At 39.7% G+C, this 17,826-nt stretch overlaps 1 protein-coding gene and 1 long non-coding RNA gene across 2 annotated transcripts in view; one reads left to right on the forward strand and one right to left on the reverse strand.

Annotated features, from left to right (window-relative positions):
* Positions 1–884: 884 nt before the first annotated feature.
* rogdi (rogdi atypical leucine zipper) overlaps positions 885–17,826 on the forward strand; it is a 40,038-nt gene continuing 23,096 nt past the window's right edge. Inside the window, exons 1-2 of the mRNA XM_017040705.2 lie at positions 885–1,222; positions 15,732–15,803. Of these exons, the coding sequence (XP_016896194.1) occupies positions 1,148–1,222; positions 15,732–15,803 (147 nt within the window). The 5' untranslated portion in view covers positions 885–1,147. The remainder of the gene's footprint in view (positions 1,223–15,731; positions 15,804–17,826) is intronic.
* Positions 2,702–3,018, reverse strand: LOC112488410 (uncharacterized). The gene is made up of 2 exons (XR_003052425.1): positions 2,963–3,018; positions 2,702–2,811 (listed from the first exon to the last, which is right to left on the reverse strand). It is a non-coding gene; the product is annotated as an uncharacterized LOC112488410 (long non-coding RNA).

Here is a 17,826-nt window from a genome sequence, read left to right on the forward strand (position 1 = left end):
TCATTGCTTTGGACTTTTTCATTAATAAATCCCCTGTGCTTACCTGCTACTCTATCTCTCCTGTGTCTGCTCTACTCGCTCCCAGTGAGAGCGATAACAAAATGGCCTATTAATAGCCTTCCTACAACATGTCAGCTTCAGAAGTTGGTAATGTGTCCATATATGTTAGAGACTGCCACGTCTCTGCAAAAGTATTATGATCATTCATTAATGTACATGTATTTTATTTCAAGTTGAACACAACGTATAATTTCTGTAATCCATTTTACAGTAGAAAGTTGGGAGTTCGACTTCTACGTAATGGCTACGTAATTTAAGGCAATTTTAAGGCCAGTGGGCTTTTCTTAATTGCGCATCAATCTTTGTAGCGTCTCCTAACAAATAGATTTGTGGATCTAATTGGTGATGCAGCCCTAGAAGATTTGTCGTGATGTCAGAAAAATCATGCCAGAATATGTTAAGTTTTGTGCGTATGTTAAGTGCAGTGCAGGAATCAGCCCGCTTCTATAACACATTTTTCGAAGGTTTATGTTCATGCAATTTCTGTGGCCTAAGATAGGTTTGATAAATTATAATAAGTGAGCCTGTGTCTGGAGTTCTTGAAAAAACTGAGACGAGAGCCCTGTGCTTATTGTCACACACACACAAGTCGAACTATCATTTCTCCCTTGATTTATGAGGCCTTTATGAGGCCTTGGTCGTTGCTCTACTTTGCATAAAAGTGATCTAGTTTGTTGTCTTTTATAACATGCACTGTACCTTAATTCATCCGCGGGATTCGTGTTCTCTGATTAGGCTGAATGACCACTTTTGCCAGTTATGTCTTTAATCTCGTAATTTTATATTTGGTTATCCTCAATGTTGCTTTAATTTTCCGCCGTAGTCACGAATATAACATTTTCGATTTCACTCAATAATCTGAATTGTTCTTAAAAAATGTATTTAAATATAAGTATTTCAACGACATAATTCCCGAACGTTTTATTTTTATAAAACAATTCAGTATTTCATTTAGGTAGTGGCGGATTTTCCTACAGCCTGTAAAGGCAACATTTAGTCCTTCAAGGTGCTAGTATAGCCGCTGCTACATTTTGAGCAGAGTAAAGGGTCGTGGAACGTTATCGCCAAGGCTCTTTCTTCTCAGAAAATGAAAAATTCGCAGAGGAGTCTTTCTGAGCTGCCCAAGATGTCGGTTGCCAGTAAAGTGGAGAGAGCGGTGCTGGTAAGCTGCTTTGCGATGTTTTCATGTTTAGCTGTTCTGCCCATCATTTTCAACCGTTTACGTAACAGTGTTGTTTTTATATTTGTAGAACGTTTTGCGTTGCAATAAATCGTTTCGATTCTGGTGCATTGAAGTAATCCGAGAACATCGCGTACTGCAATTAGAGGTCTGCCTTCATGATGATAATGTAGTTAGTAGGCCATATATCTTACCTGTAACGTTGGAATTTCCATTGTAAATAAGTTTGATAAATTTGATTAGTAATAACTAGTAATATATTGTTAATGATAATTTTTATGGTATTAGCACTGTTCAGGGCTTCTGTCCTAAACCGTAGCGGGTTTAAGCAGGTTTGGTATTATTAAATAAATTATCATATTTATTAATAACAGGAATTCATTCATTCAAGTTTTGCACATCAGTAATGCGTAACATTCACGTACTAATTGGCCACGCCCACTGTACGATACCTTTGCGGGAGTTCGTAAATTATAGCTTAGCAATTAGAAGTGCAAAAAAGTAAGTTACTGCGCTGGAAGAGCACAGGAAATCACTGGGTTATGGATGTCAGAGTCTATTCATGGAGAATACAGTTAGGTGTACAAAAGCACGGCAGACCGAGTCAATTATAATAACTGAGGTTACGGCAGTTCAGAAGATGTATACAGGGCCGCTGTTCTGAAGTTTTCTCCTACCTATAGTTTTTTGGTATGCGAGTCAACTGCGCATGCGCACATTGGCCGGTAGCAGAAATGTATAGCTATGGCTGAAGTTTTTTCCTACCCGTAGCGTAAATTTATAGACATATCTGACATTTGTGTTCAGGGTGGTACAACATTATTATACTGTACACATCAAATCTTAATAAATATGTGCTTCTGACTCTATGTAGAGTGGTAGCACATTACAATAGGCATGAAATCGCTATAAATACGTGCTTCACAGTGTATTCAGAGTGGTAGCACATAACTATAGGTATATAATCGCTATAAATACGTGCTTCTGACCCTATTTAGAGTGATAGCACATTACTATAGACATGAAATCGCTATAAATACGTGCTTCTGACTCTATTCAAAGTGGTAGCACATACCTATAGGTTTGAAATTGCTAAAAATACGTGCTTCTAACTCTATTCAAAGTGGTAGCACATTACTATAGACATGAAATCACTTTAAATACATACTTTGGACTGTATTTAGAGTGTAGCACATTATTTGAGACTAAAGAGAAAATCCCTGTTAATATATCTGTTCTCTCAGGGTTTAGGGTAGGACTTTATGTTTTTTACATTTACATGTACATCTTAAACCAGAGGGAATGTAAAAATGTTACCTAATGCAGCACATACTGTAAAACAGAAAATAATCACGCTTAATCTAGGATTTTTCAGCAAAGTGTTTATTTTTACAAATAGTAAATGATAAATAAATGATCATAATATACAATACAGAACATTTGGGTTTATTTTACATTTTTTAGCTATTTTCCAATAATATACAGGCTATGTCCATCCTTTGTTCACTGACAGCTTCTGGTGTTGTCTGCACATCAGATATGTTTCCACTTAGAAGGAAATTTCCGGCGTACTGTAAATGAAATATGAATGTAATTATGTGCTTGATTTGCTACATTATCTACATAACAACACATGTTCTTCTTGATACATAATCTTTACAATTAAATACTATTAGCTTAATCGTCAAAGTACATAAACATAAACTTGTATCGAAATAGTACCTTTAACATTAGAACCCCACAACTGCTGAAATCCATCTGTGTGTTGTGGTCCATGGTGTGCACTGTCCACACATATTTGGATTCCTCCCTTGACCTGTTCCTCAGGAAGTTTCTATAACAGCATAAAAAATATTTTTTAAGCTTTTTTTTCCTCTCTTGAAAAAATGTATCTGTGCAAATTATTCTTTATATTACCGTCAGTTCCTCAGAATCTTCCTGTTGTAGGCAACCTCATTCCACCTTGGGTCAATTACAGTGAGGAACCTCTCTGCCATGTTCACAACCTTAAGTAAAGTAATTTCATATTTCATATCAATAAACCGGCTGTATAAGGACTTCTTCTGTATAAGAAGAGGGAGCTTGCCACAATGGCATTGGGATAAAATATGGCTTTCTGATAAAATGATCAATATATTTGTTAGTGCAAAAGTACAGTACATCCATAGACCATGTCAAGTAACTTCCATTCAAAAGTAACACGTACCTTGTGGGTGATAGGGTGTGTCTCAGCCCACCTCCTCTGTTGAGTGTTGTTTTTTCCAGGTTGACAAAAATGGCTTATTTTATGCTTCTCTCAAGCCATCTGTCTTCCCTGGTCAAAATGTGAAAATGAGTCCTGTCCAGAAGAAGTTGCCCCCCCTGTGATGACTAAGAAGCATCATAGACAGAAGTTAAAAATGTTTATGTGCATTGCTATATAACTTTCAGCCCCAAATCATCCAATGTAAGATATTTTAGAATGAAAGATCAGTGACTTTTTTCCATTAAATGTATATATTAAAATTATTTCTCTCAGAGAAAAAGGCAACTCTGATATAAGTTCACACAAGATTCATAAAATGGTTAGAAATTATGTGAAATTTGCCCTTTTCTCCATTTTTGTGTAGTTCCAATGCACACAAAGGAAATAAACCGATTATATGCCAAAAAAAACAAAACAAAACATAGCGATCAATAACTCATGGAAGTGTATGGGCCCCTGACATTTGTGCATATAATTAAGTATTTCACTTAATTTTATGTACAAATGTCAGGGACCCCTACACTTCCATCCAAGTCTTTAGGCCACTATCAGAGAATTGTAAACAAGCTTATGAAATACTGTAAACCCTGCGCTAATTTAGTAAGGTACTGTCTTAAAACAGCTGGAAAATCACAGCGCTCTTAGACATTCAAATTGCATACACATAAGTTTGAAGGCTACATGAGGACGTTTTATGACTACAAGAAAATGACGCAAATTTAGTAAGGTACTGTTTTAAAACAGCTGAAAAAATCGGGGGCTATATGGGGCAAGTTTTATGACTACATGAAAATGAAGTTAAATTGCAGTATTAGCTATTCAAACTGCATTCGGACATGATCTCATGCACGTGGCCAGTTAAAATAAGTTGACTGTCAAACCTATGCATTGCATACTGGTCATATAAAGTATTAAAAATACAAGAAACTAACCTTGTTTAACGGTGGGGTAGCAGAAAACTATAGCTTGTCTGCAGCGGCAAATTGGCCGATGTGCGCATGTGCAGTTGACCTAAAACTGTAAACCACTATGTTTGTGACTGTTTAACGTGAAAAAAAAAAAGGTGACAATGCTGTCAGGCCATGATCTAGGCCTGTAATCAACCAAATAAAGAAAAAAAAACATCTTGGTCCACTAAACCTCCAGAAAATCTGCTTCCTTAGACTAGCATGGTTTAGCATACTGTTGTGTATAATGGGACTCGTAGTCCATGTAAGGGATATTACTACCGTTCAGACAAACGGTCAAACAAAACAGAGTTAAAAAGTACTCACACCTTTTACAGTCATTCTCATTGAGGTACTCTAGTTAGTGTTTATTTGGGGATCAGTAAGTATAATTCATTTTAAATTTTACTTTCAGAAAAACTTGAAGAAATTGCAAGTCTTGTACTTAGATCCTTCAGATGGAAAGTGTGGATTCTGCCTACAACAGTCATAATTGAGAGTGTAAAATGTAACCTTGTAGATTTGTATGTCACTTTAGAACATCATTGTTCACATGCCTCAGGCCTAACGAATGCTTTCTGCTTTCTGAAACATTACATTGTTTTGTTGGACATGAAAGATTCTTGCTGTGCGAGGTGTCTTCAGGCAGGGAGTGGAAGCAGCCGGTAGATGGTCGATTCGTTTTAATAGCAAAACGTCAAACAAAACAGGTCCAACAATAAAGCAAAATAAACGAGCGGAGAAGTATTCAAGGAAATCTCGTACAACAGTAGTTAATATGCAAATTCTGGGTGTGTGTTCAAATCTTGTAGGCCAATGGAAGAGAGAGGCTAGGCCTCTTGTGGCCAATCATATTATTGTTGTTGTATCATGTTATGCCTGCAGTCGCCACTATGTGGCACTGCTGTTCCATGATTCAGCAGTGTTGGAAGAACCTTTTGTTGCTGAGTGGGGGGTTATCACAAGGGAAGTGGACCAAGCCATGAAGTCCAGTCAACCACAGGTGGTCATGTAGATCAAAAGGAATGGATGGCTTCAGGGGTTCCCTGTGAGAAGGTAGATTGGGAGATCTCCCATTGTTCTCAGGAAATAGAAAGTTGGTGTAAAGAGAATTTGGGGAAATTCTCTTTGAATGTGTGGGGCTATGTGACTGTGTGCTCGGGAAAGCCATTTGGTGTCTTATCAGCTTCCTGCTGCAGACCCAACCAAATGTGAAAACCACCGAAATCTAACAGACACAAGGTTCAGATATTCAGCTTCAAACTGACCATGACTACTGACAAAGCCAATAGTGACATTGTTTTATACTGTACTTCGGCATATAATCAGAATAGGGTTTATTGTTCAAGTATGAGCACATACATGGAATTTGACACCAACTTTACATAGCTTTAATGTTTCAATGACACAAACTTGACAGTAAGTTACATAAAAACAAAGGGCTAAAAGTAACAAAAAATATGGATACATACAGTGAGAAGGTGAACTTTGCCCTCTTATTGTTTCAATGTGGCATCACAGGGCTGCACCTAATGCACCCCCAGCCCTGCTGCAGTGGCATTATTTATCTGTTTGTTGTGAGCGAGGATGTTGAGAACATGTCAGAGGTGTTGCTGAAGAATTAAAATGTAATAGTGTATGGTAGTAGGGTTGTCTTTATTTTAAAAAAAAGTCTTTATTGTCATTGTAACTCGGGGATACAACGAAATTAAGCCTCTGCTCTGCTCTTAACCCATCACCAAGGTGAGCAGTGGGCAACTTTAAGCACCCCAGAAGCAGCGTGTGGGGACGGTGCAATGCTCAGAGCACCTCAGTAGTAACTTGGAAGCCTTCCGGACCCAAACCCGCTTCCTTAACCACTAAGCCATCACTGCCCCGTACTAGTACTGCTATATGAATGTAAAATATGTAGCATGTTGATTAACTATTATTTGTAGTTTCCTCTGCCAATGGTATTGTCCAATTTCATCTGTGATTTATTTAAAAGAGTAGGTGAAGAGCCTGCAGGGGGCCAGTAGAAAACAGTGAGTGCAGTATAACCTTGTTGCTTTGGTTTACTTTTGCCGGTTTTCGATGCTCAGTATTGATATTTGAATTTGCTAGTTTGACTTGCTGTTTTATGAGTGGGGCTTCTCTGGGTTCTTTTCTGATGAGTATTGTTGTCGGCGTGTTCTTTTATTGGATAATGAAGAGAAGCAATCAGGTTCTAATTGAAGCGGTCTTTATTTGCAGAGCTCTTGGTTTTTATGCTTGTGTTACAGGATGCGCATCGAGAGCCAAATTCTAATTCTAATTTTCCTCCAGTACGCCGAGTGCATACTTTTATATCAACAATACATATTTTCCAAGAATGAATGTATAATACATATTTTCCAAGAATAAATGTCTATGTGGGTTCTAAAGCGTATCTTTCAAGAATCAATGTCTATCTATTCCTTCTAAGAAATAGGTCTTGGTATGGTTGTGTCACTAAGTCACATCTGCAGAGCATGCACTATATGTCTATATTTAATATTATGTGGTTATGGAGCAAGCGGGTCTAGTGCAATGTTCGTGTATCAGCGGCGTCTTATGAAACCTTGTGTGGTGTGAGCAGGTGGTGTGAGCAGTTCGTGTATGGTGACATGAGGCCTTCAGTATTAAAATATTCCTTGTCTTTCGGTGCCAACTTTTTTTAACCTACGTGAAGCTGCCCCAGCCTTTCTTCCAAATTGTTGAAATAGCGATGTTGTTCGTTTATGCTACGTTTATGCTGGTTTGTGTTGTAAAAAATTTTGTTTGTGCTATTAAGGCTTGGGAGTTATTAAAAAATACTTTTTCTGACCTGTGACGTCACGCAGTCCCCCCTCATGTCCAAATCACTCCAAATTAGTCTCTATCGTTTGTGCCGCGTTTGTGCTGGGCCATTCAAGAACAGTCACAGAGTTTTTGTGAAGCCACTCCTTGGTCATTTTAGCTATGTGCTCAGGGTCATTGTCTTTTTGGAAGTTGAACCTTCAGCCCAGTCTGAGGTCCTGAGCACTCTGGAGAAGGTTTTCATTCAGGATATCTCTGTACTTGGCCGCATTTATCTTTCCTTCAATTGCAACCAGTCGTCCCTGCAGCTGAAAAACACCCCCACAGCATGATGCTGCAACCACCATGCTTCACTGTTGGGAGTGTATTGAACAGGGAATGAGCAGTGCCTGGTTTTCTCCACACATACCGCTTGGAATCAAGGCCAAAAAGTTCTTGGTCTCATCAGACCAGAGATTCTTATTTCTCACCATCATGGAGTCCTTTAGGTGTTTTTTTTAGCAAACTCCATGCGGGCTTTAATGTCAGCCACTGTGCCATAAAGCCCCAACTGATGCAGGGCTGCAGTGATGGTTGACTTTCTACGACTTTCTCCCATCTCCTGACTGCATCTCGGGAGCTCAGCCACAGTGATCTTTGGGTTCTTCTTCTTTCTTCTTTCCTCTCTCACCAAGGCTCTTCTTCCCTTATTGTTCAGTTTGGCCAAATGGCTAGGGTTCTGGTCATCCCAAACGTCTTCCATTTAAGGATATTGGAGGCCACTGTGCTCTTAGGAACGTTAAGTGCAGCAGAAATTTTTGTAACCTTGGCCAGATCTGTGCCTTTCCGATATACGGCTTTCATAATCATGTCCAATCAATATATTTAAATGCAATTGGACTCTAATGAAGGTGTAGAACAGGGGTGTCCGCACGTTTTCGGCTTTGGAGCTGCTTTTCAAATGACTGGGGTAAAGTGATCTACCTACATTGAAAACTATATATATATATGTATAAATATATATTTACTACTTTGATTAAATGGCTGTAGTTGTATGGCACAATACCATCTGACTCAATACATCTATGGTTCTTACCTTAGCCCTAGTGATTAGCATCTTAAAATATAATTAAATCTACCATTTTTAATTTTTTTGTTTCTTTAACTGTAATTGCTCAGGATCTACCAGCACTCCCTTTGAGATCTACTGGTAGATCCTGATCTACCTTTTGGGCACCCTGGTGTAGAACCGTCTCAAGGATGATCAGAAGAAATGGACAGATGATGATTTTGGTGATTTTGTTTTTGTCTTTTTAAGAAAAACTTCTAAATGAAAAGGTTATGAGCATGTGGCAGTAAGCACAGGACACTGACATGTCACTTGTTTGCAGCTCTCATTCATCTTTACATTGTGGTGTGTTTTTCTTTCTTAGGTTTTCACATGGTTTAATTGCTTATGGCATTTTGTGTGCTTTGTAGACTTTGTCAGCGGAAGCAAACCATTCTTTGCCTTCAGTATTTAGTGTCAGAGAACCGTAGCTTTCTATACAACGCCCACAATAGGGCTAACGGGCCACCTGCTCTAAAACAAATTAAATTATTCGTTCAAGATTCATTCACGACTCGTTCATTTTACTGTTCAAAAGTCAAAGCTCCGAATCAGTAAAAAGAGTCGGTCTTCCCATCTCTAGTGCTACAAATGTGCTTCCTGTGGTGTATTAATGCATTACTAACGCTGCCGTCTTGGATTGCAAAAAATGGTAGAATTAATGGTCGGCAATGCAGACGAAGAAGAGGAGGCACACCCTGGCCTCATGTTGAAAGCATGTTCACATTTCCAGTGCGGAACAGCAGTTACATCATGCGGTGTCTTTTGTGTCTCCCAACGGATATTTCAGCATTCAAAAACTCAACGTCTAACCTGAAGAAATATGTTGCAGGAAGTTTGACCTAAAAGCTTTTTTTTGTTTTAAATTAATATTTATTTTTAAATATTTTTTATGTACTCTATTATTTCATTGATTTTTATTTTTATTGTAGTATTTGAATGTACCTAAAAATTCATTAAATTAAGGTATATTTTGCTTTATTTAATTATTTTATTGATAGGATAAACTCTCCTCTTTGTAATTTTGTCTAGCTGATGGAATGCTCATTATAATATATGTAACTCAACGGTTACTCAGTACCTGAGAGATCTGGGCGATCTCTGGATGTTGTCGAAAGTAGAAAAAATAAATGGACACCAAAGTTGTCCCCAGTTTGACTACAGTTTTATGATAGGTAGATTTATGATAGTAGTATTTTAGGTACATCAGAGCTTACCGACATCGGACCGTTTTACATCCGTCATGTTAGACAACAACACTGCTGAAGTGGAAGTGACATTTACATGCCTACAGGAAGTGATCATTACATATACCCCGTTCCAAAAAAGACCTGTCCTCAGGCCTTACAAGAAAAGAGGAAATGTAGTGAAAATTAAAGATATGTACACAAAAAATACAGTATGACAAAGCCCCACCACTGTATATAACTTTTGTTTCTTGAACATAAACATACAGAATAACAAAGCATTTTTTTAAATGAGACACAGAATAAAATAAAACTATACAAACAAATTACCTCATTGTCCAAGGGCTTTTTTCTTAAAAAACAACAAAGAAAGCACCAAAAAAACAAACAAACAGTCTTTTAACCTTGGACCCCTCCATCAAAAAAAAAATTGTAACAACCCTGTAACAACAGGACAAGATAGAGGAACAAGGCAGCGAACAAACCTTAAGCTTACTTATCCTATCATATGCACACCCTAGGTTGACTCATGAGCTAGGGTGTGAGCTACTAACGGCTGATGGCGATTCAGTGAGGGAGTGCTGCGTTCCTCCCGAGCTGTTGTCATTGGTCGGGCGGCCTCGGCTACAGACAATTGCTGCTGGAGAACTACTGGACTGTGGAACTTGTGTGTCCTACCCCCAAGTGTGGAAGGGCAAAAGGTTGGAATGATGATGCACTCCTGCATAAGAGTTTTTCAGATACACAGGTCCAGATACACAGGACATTTTAAAAATCAAGTCCGACATGACCTGGTCTACTCTGTAAGGGCCCTTGTACAGGGGGGGCCAACTTAGCTGCAAACCCAGCCAATGTGTCCGACCGAGGGTGACCCCTCAGTCGCACCAGGTCTCCCATCTTAAATGAAAGATGTCTCCTTTTTTGTCATAGTGACATTTCTGCGATTATTGACTGGTCAAGAGACACTCACGCACATGGTCATACGCGTCGTGCAAAGCAGCAGACAACATTGTACAGCTCTATTGACTCGGGAGCTGATTCAAGATCAGGCTGCATTGCCAGGTCCAGTGGAGTACTGAGGTCCCTGCCGTACAGGAGAAAAGCCGGTGATTCGCCAGTACTCTGATGGGGAGCAAAACTGATAAGACCAAGATGACGCTCCCAGTCTCGGTGTCTAGATCCCACATACGATCTAATGGCAGTTTTGATCGTCCAATTCATCCTCTCTGTGTGGTTCGTTTGTGGGTGATATGCCGTGGTACGTCTGTGGGCTGTCTTCATTGCCTTCACAACCAAATCAAAGACTAAAGAAGTCGACCAATACCAGAATGTATTCATTGCCCTGTGAAGACCTTGGAAGAGGCCCAACAAAATTGACCCCAGCAAACTCCCAGGGGAAAGAAGCAACCACTGGTTGTTCTTTTTGACAGTACGTACCTTTTAACATCGCCTCTCATGCCAAGCCAGTACACCCGTTTCTGGAAACGGCCATTGGTCTTTGCAATACCCCGGATGACCTGACATAGGATGGTCTTGGAAATAATTCAACAGGGTACTGCGGAGAGCGGTAGGTACATCGCAGTCGCAGGTCCTTATAAGGATGAAGACGACAGGAATATCTCCTGTCTCTAAAAAAAACAAGGCCCTCATGAAGACAAAAGTCAGTAGAATCAATGCAGGCATCATTTTCCAAAGAAGTGAGCTGATGACTGGATCAGCAGTCTGGAGGGCCTGCAACTGGTCTTTGTCTGTGAGCATCAACAGAGGTTAGTTACGGAGATTCAATGAGCCCACAGTGGCATGGCAAGGGAGTAAGCCAACTTCCTCCCCATGCGAAACTGGGTTGCGTGACAGCGCATTAGGGACAGCATTAGTTGATCCTGGTTTGTGGATGATGTCTAGGTCATAGTCCTGGAGCCGCAAGCACCATATGGCCAGGCGACCTGAAGGGCTAGGGCGAGACATCAGCCAACGTAAACTGTTGTGGTCGATTACTACAGTTACATGGGTTCCCTCTATGTAAGGACAAAACTGTTCTAAAGCCCATATCACACCAAGGCACTCCTTTTCTGATGTGGAATAAGGACGCTCAGACTTGGACAGGGTGTGGCTAGCATACGCTACTGCCCTCTCACAGCTGTTGTCATCAGTCTGGACCAATGTAGCCCCCAATCCAACATCGCAGGCATCAGTGTGAATGGCAAATGGTTTGTCAAAGTTAGGAAGCACCAGTATTGGTGCAATGCACAGTTTAGACTTGAGGTTATCCGGGGCCACCTGGCAGTTGTCGTTCCACTCATGCCAAGAACCTATTTGACGTGTTTTACAGTAGTGGGTCTCGAGAGACTTGCAGAAATGACATTTAGAAAACTTAAGCGACAACCCAGCGCCCACCAGGCGCTTGATGACTTCCCTGAGATCTGTTAGGTGCTGAGAAAAGGTGGGTGAAGCGATGACTACATCACCTAGATCAGGGGTGGGCAATTAATTTTTACCAGGGGCCACATGAGAAACTTGAATTGTGTAAGAGGGCCACCCCAACTTTCTTCCATTATAAAATGCTCTAAATTAAATATTTTGAATAGCTGGTACTGATAATCAGAAGAATAAAGCACTCTGTAAATATTTATATTAGGTTATGTGAAATTGTGGTCTATAAGTCAAATAAGGAAACAAAAACAATTATTGAATCTGTGCAATCCATTTTTAACTTGTTAATCTTCACAAACAATGGAAAACAACAAACAACAAATTTACAGAAATACAGCAATACATCTGTATTGATCTGTATTGTTGAACAAACAATAACGTTTAATGTTTTCCACCTCATGTTACCTCTTCAGTGAGAATAATCCAGTCTGTTCTGGGCTTGAACAAGGGCATTGAAACCTGGCTGAATGTCTGAAGTGGCAATGCGAAAGACAGCTGAGAGGTGGTCATCAGTCACAGAGGACTTCATAACTGAAAAAGTCTGTTCACAATGATAGGTAGATCCAATACCATGCCTCCTCAGGTGTGGAAAGTTCTCCTCTTTAAGGGAGGAGTAGAAGTCCAGCAGTGAGACTGACCTGAAGTGCTTTGCCAGAAGTATGTCAGACTGCAGGTCAAAAAGCTCCATCTGAACGTCTCTTGGTGCATCATCCACACTGCAGTTGAAGGGAGAAGAAACCATGTGCATTTCACTCTCAAGAGTTTTGAAATCTTTAAATGGCCTTGAAAACTCTGCATGTAGTGCTTCTAACATGGTTGAGTACTTTTGGAGGTGATCACCTGGTCTTTTGGCTTCCTATTGTGTTGGCAAGTGGGTCAGATTGTTGTCCTTCACTTGACTTGAGAGAAGCTGCAATTTTCTCATGAAAGCCTTCACTGCACTGTACATCTCATGCACAAAAAGGCCCTTGCACTGCAGTTTGACATTTATTTCGTTCATTAGTGCAGTCACATCCACAGCGAATCCGAGGTCTGCCACCCAGTCTTTATCTGAAAGTTCTGGGACGTCATGACCTTTATTAAACACAAATCTCCACTCAAGGTCCGAGAGCTCAAAGAAGCGTTAAAGTACCTTGCCTTTTGACAGCCACCTCACAGTGCAGTGCAGCGGTAGGTCACCTGGAAGCCCTTGGTCCAGCTCAGCTATGAGATTCTTGAATTGTCTGTGGTTAAGCGCATGTGTGCGGATGTAGTTGACGATTTCCATCACAGGCTTCATGACGTCAATGATTTAGACACGAGTTGCTCCCTGTGGATGATGCAGTGGAAATTCCATAACTCAGGACATGTTTGGTCAGCTTTGCACAGCCCCACAAGCCCGTTCACAGATCCGATCATGGCTGGCGCTCCATCCGTGGCTATTGCAGTTCGTTTGGGTATGGGCAGATTTGCTTTCACAAATGCAGCCATCATTGTTTCTTTCACATCTATGCCACAGGTTCTGTCTTTTAATGGCACAATATCAAGGAGTTCTTCTTTGATCACACAATCATTTGACACAGACCATGCAAATATTACCAACTGAGGCTTTTCTTGTATGTCACAACTCTCATCCAATGCGACACTAAAATACTCACATGATTGAAGGTCAGAGTGCAACTGTGATTTAATAGCCATGTTAATGTTCAATATTCTGTGTTCAACAGTGTGGTGGGTGTTAGCGTTTGCTAACATTTTTTGGACTGCCCCTACTTTTCAAAGTGACCAACTTGTGCTTGTGGAGTTCAGTCCCTTTTGGAAATTCCTGGTCAATGTTAGCATGGAATGAGCTGAAGTGGCGCTGAAGATTTGCTGCTTTGAAATGCGCTAATGACGCCCAATATACAAGACAGAATGGCTTGCGGTTACGTTCAACAATAAAATATAAACTCTCCCACTCTGTTAAAAATGTCCTGTGTTTATCTTCATATTTTCATTTTGAGAGCGAACTTGACACAAATTGTTTACTCAAATGATCTTGCCCTTACTGGGAAACTTGGCGCTATTTTCATCTCACGCACATGCACATTTGACGAAAATACCGTATTGAACTCAAGTGAAGCGAACACGCACATTAAAAAAAAACACAAACACAAACTTCAATATGAACGTAAGAAGCATGAAACCAGGCAAAGAGATGCGTGTGGCTTGGGAACCAGGGGTTGTTTACTTCTGGTCTGCAAGGTATCCTTTCAGCCACAGTCTCAGAGGCTTCTCCTCTACGTTACATAATCGTCATTGCAGTCACCCATGTTTTTGAAATGTTGGCAGGTACTGCTTCTCTTTGTCGTCTCACCTGCTCCTGATTCTTTCTGTGTGTGTTCTACTCTTGGTTTAAATATTGATATTTAGCGCCATTATGAAAGTGAAAGTGAATTATTTGTCATTGTGACACAGCACACCACTGCACACACAATGAAATGTGACACTAAAGTGAACAGCCCCGGCAGCAGTGCGTGGGGACAGTGCCATGCCACCTCAGTGGTAACTTGGCAGCTGGTGGATTAGAACCAGGAGCCTTCCGGACCCAAGTCCGCTTCCTTAACCACTAAGCCACCACTGGAATTTCCATAACATATTGCAAGAAAAAAAATCTTGATATATGATAGTTCCGGTCCAAAACCGGCCGCGACAAGGGAAAATCCAAGAAGTAGAGATGAGATAGTTATTATACTATTTACGTATATATTTACACTTTACGAACCTCCCCTACACTGCTATCAACCCTCTCTAGACTGTATTACCCTTTCCCACACAATTATATGCACTGTAGAATTGTATAATGGAAAGACATGCATATTACGTAAATAACTTAAATACACATTCTGGGGTGCGGCAGAGGCTAGTGTAATGTGAGTAATCAAGCCTCTCCTCATATTAGTAGGAGCAGGGACCATGGAGAGAGAAGACTGAACAGAGGAGTGCATACTGGCCAAAACGGATGGACTGTATATGAAAGCCGGGCACAGCGCAGGAGCGCACATTATTAAGAAGAAAAAGAAAGGCTTGTTAACTGTCATCTGTGTCAGTGTTTTCGTTTGGGCTTAGTAACAGAAGCCTGAGAAGACGCAGAGCGTTTATGAGGCATCGTAGATCGTTAAATTAGGGTAAGCTTTCACCAAACACAGGAGCACAAACTTTACAGCAATGCACTACTGGCACAAAGCAAAGTGAACGAGGGTGAGAGATGCTACGACGTGTGAGCCAATCAGCGTGAGGAACAGAAGAGCATGCTCAATGCTGTGTTCTGCATTGCTGCTCTAGTTAAACAAAGCTACCAGCTATATTTTTACTGTTTACATTTTTTTAAGTAAGAAAATGTTTTTTATCACAAAGATAACGAAAATACTGAAAATAAAAAAAAAACACATTTACCATAAAATACAGCAATATAGCGAAACTCTCGTGAGGTTGGAATTTTAAAAAAAATCCACTGAGGGAGTGAAAGGAGAATGGAGACCATATAGAGAGGGACCGATGTATTGATATTTTAGCACAGCCTTACCTCCTTGCCATAATAACCAGCATGAGTTATGAGTCTGGCATTGAGTAATATTGATAACTTAATATCTTAAGTACTAACTGTGTTAGTACTTTGACATAATCTCAATTTGACAGTTGATCTGACAAACTCAGATAAATTGCTATGTGTTCACAAGAGCACTAGTAGATACTTAGATTGATACTTGATTGTTTAAGTGTTAAATGAGTGCTGTTGCGACACTAATTGCTTAGCATATATCTTTGCTCTCATTGGCAGGAGGAGGAATTCAACTGGCTGCTTAAAAAAGAAGTGCATGCTGTCCTGAAGCAGATGGAGGGTGTCCTCAAGGTAGGCCTTCTTTTCTATATTGGATCTGGATGTTATTTTAAATCAATAAAAATGCAACTTTCAAACAAACATGGCTTTGTGATTGATTGCAAAACTACAACAGCAGATACATTGTAAGCTGCTCTTTTTATAATGGCAACGTTTTTTATTTCATAATAGTGTTTTGTATAATCACATCTCCATTTTGGTTTTGTTGTGATCTTTTAAAAGTTTGCCTGGTTACTTTTTTTGCCCATACACTTAAAAATGAATATTTGCCACCCCGTGCTATAACCTTGCAAATAGTTTGTAGTTGTTTTTTTTAGTTGGCTTTCACCTGCAACATGTGCCTCTGATTAGATTAACAACAAACACACATAACATAAATTTAATTTTAAGGTGTATTAGTGATGATGTATTTTGAGAGTTAAAAATTGTGCAAAAAGCGACATGCATTAAATCAGTGCCTTGTTACATTTTTTTTCTCTGTCGCTTCCTTTTTCCACATTTTCAAACACTCCGGTTTTTTTATTTCTTTAATGTCAGTAGTTAATTTTCTTTTCATTAAATGATAGCTAATTTAGCTTATATAATTGTCTCATTTCTGAAGGAACCCCCAGTAAAAAATGCAGATTCTTTGCACCATATTGAGAAACATTCCAGACTCTCTTGACCATACTGCTTTACCATTGTTTCTTTGATGGGATGCCAATAAGCATCCTTTCTAGTTTTGCCTCCCATTAAGATTCAGTTCCTTTGTCTTCACTATGAATCTGTTTTACAGATCAATGAAAGATGAAAACCATTAAGCCAAAAGAGAACAAGATGTCTACTACTTTGTAAAACTGCAACATTTTCTCTTGATTTTGTAATGGTCAAGTAAGTCAGAATGTTGGATTAATGCTGTTATTTTTTATTATTATTTTTAAGTTGTACTCGATTTTATTTGAATTATAGGAAGTTTATTTTATGAAAATGCAAGACACAGAATTTCTGCTTCGCAGCCTTTAATTGTGAAAATATATAAAGGGGTTGGACAGTGAAACTGAAAGTGGCCAATTTAGTGTTGGGGGTTTCATGGCTAAATGTGACCAGGCTGGTGGCCAAACTTCATTGATTGCACATTGCACCAGTAAGAGCAGAGTAATAGCACAGTCCTGTTTAAAATATTGCAATGCACACAACTTTAAGGGTGACACATGTGAGTTCAAAGTTCAAGTTTGAGTTCAAAAGAGGACAAATTGTTGGTGTACGTCTTGCTGGCGCATCTGTGACCAAGACAACAAGTCTTTGTGATGTATCAAAAGCCATGGTATCCAGGGTAATGTCTGCATACCACCAAAAAGGACGAACCACATCCAACAGGAGTAACTGGACGCAAGAGGAAGCTGTCTAAAAGGGATGTCCGGGTGCTAACCCGGATTGTATCCATAAAACCACAGCTGCCCAACAAACTGCAGAATTAAATTGTGCACCTCAACTCTCCTGTTTCCACCAAAACTGTCCGACGGGAGCTCCCAGGGTCAATACACATGGCCAAACCTTTGGTGACCAATGGACCAAATGAAACAGTTTCATTGTCTAACCCCTGTATATGTGTGCATGTATATATGTAGATGAGTCGATGTATACTGTATATACTCACAGATATATATATATATATATATAGATAGATACTGTACTTGTCGTTGTGCTGTGTCACAATGACCAGTAGTATTGACAACTACTTTCCGTTCCGGGGTGCACCGCTCAGAGTTTGGTGGGTAGTTAGTGCATTAATACAAAGTTTGTTGGTTCGGTGGAAGGTTTAACAGTCGCCATTCTCCGTGCACAGTTGACGTTATCCGTTTCACTAATAGATAAAGAGGTCAGAGCTGACTGCACCTTCGACGAGATGCATCAGAATTGCCTAGTGTAAAGTCGATGCAGCGCCATCCATTTGAACATTTTAATTCAATTTAGAATGAAGCCGTTACAAAATAGGGATAAAAAATATTATATAATCAATTTTTGGATCTTTAGGAATCGATTTTGAATCAGCAAA

Source organism: Cynoglossus semilaevis, chromosome 17 (genome assembly GCF_000523025.1).
Source record: "Cynoglossus semilaevis isolate Cse_v1.0 chromosome 17, Cse_v1.0, whole genome shotgun sequence".
NCBI lineage: Eukaryota > Metazoa > Chordata > Actinopteri > Pleuronectiformes > Cynoglossidae > Cynoglossus > Cynoglossus semilaevis.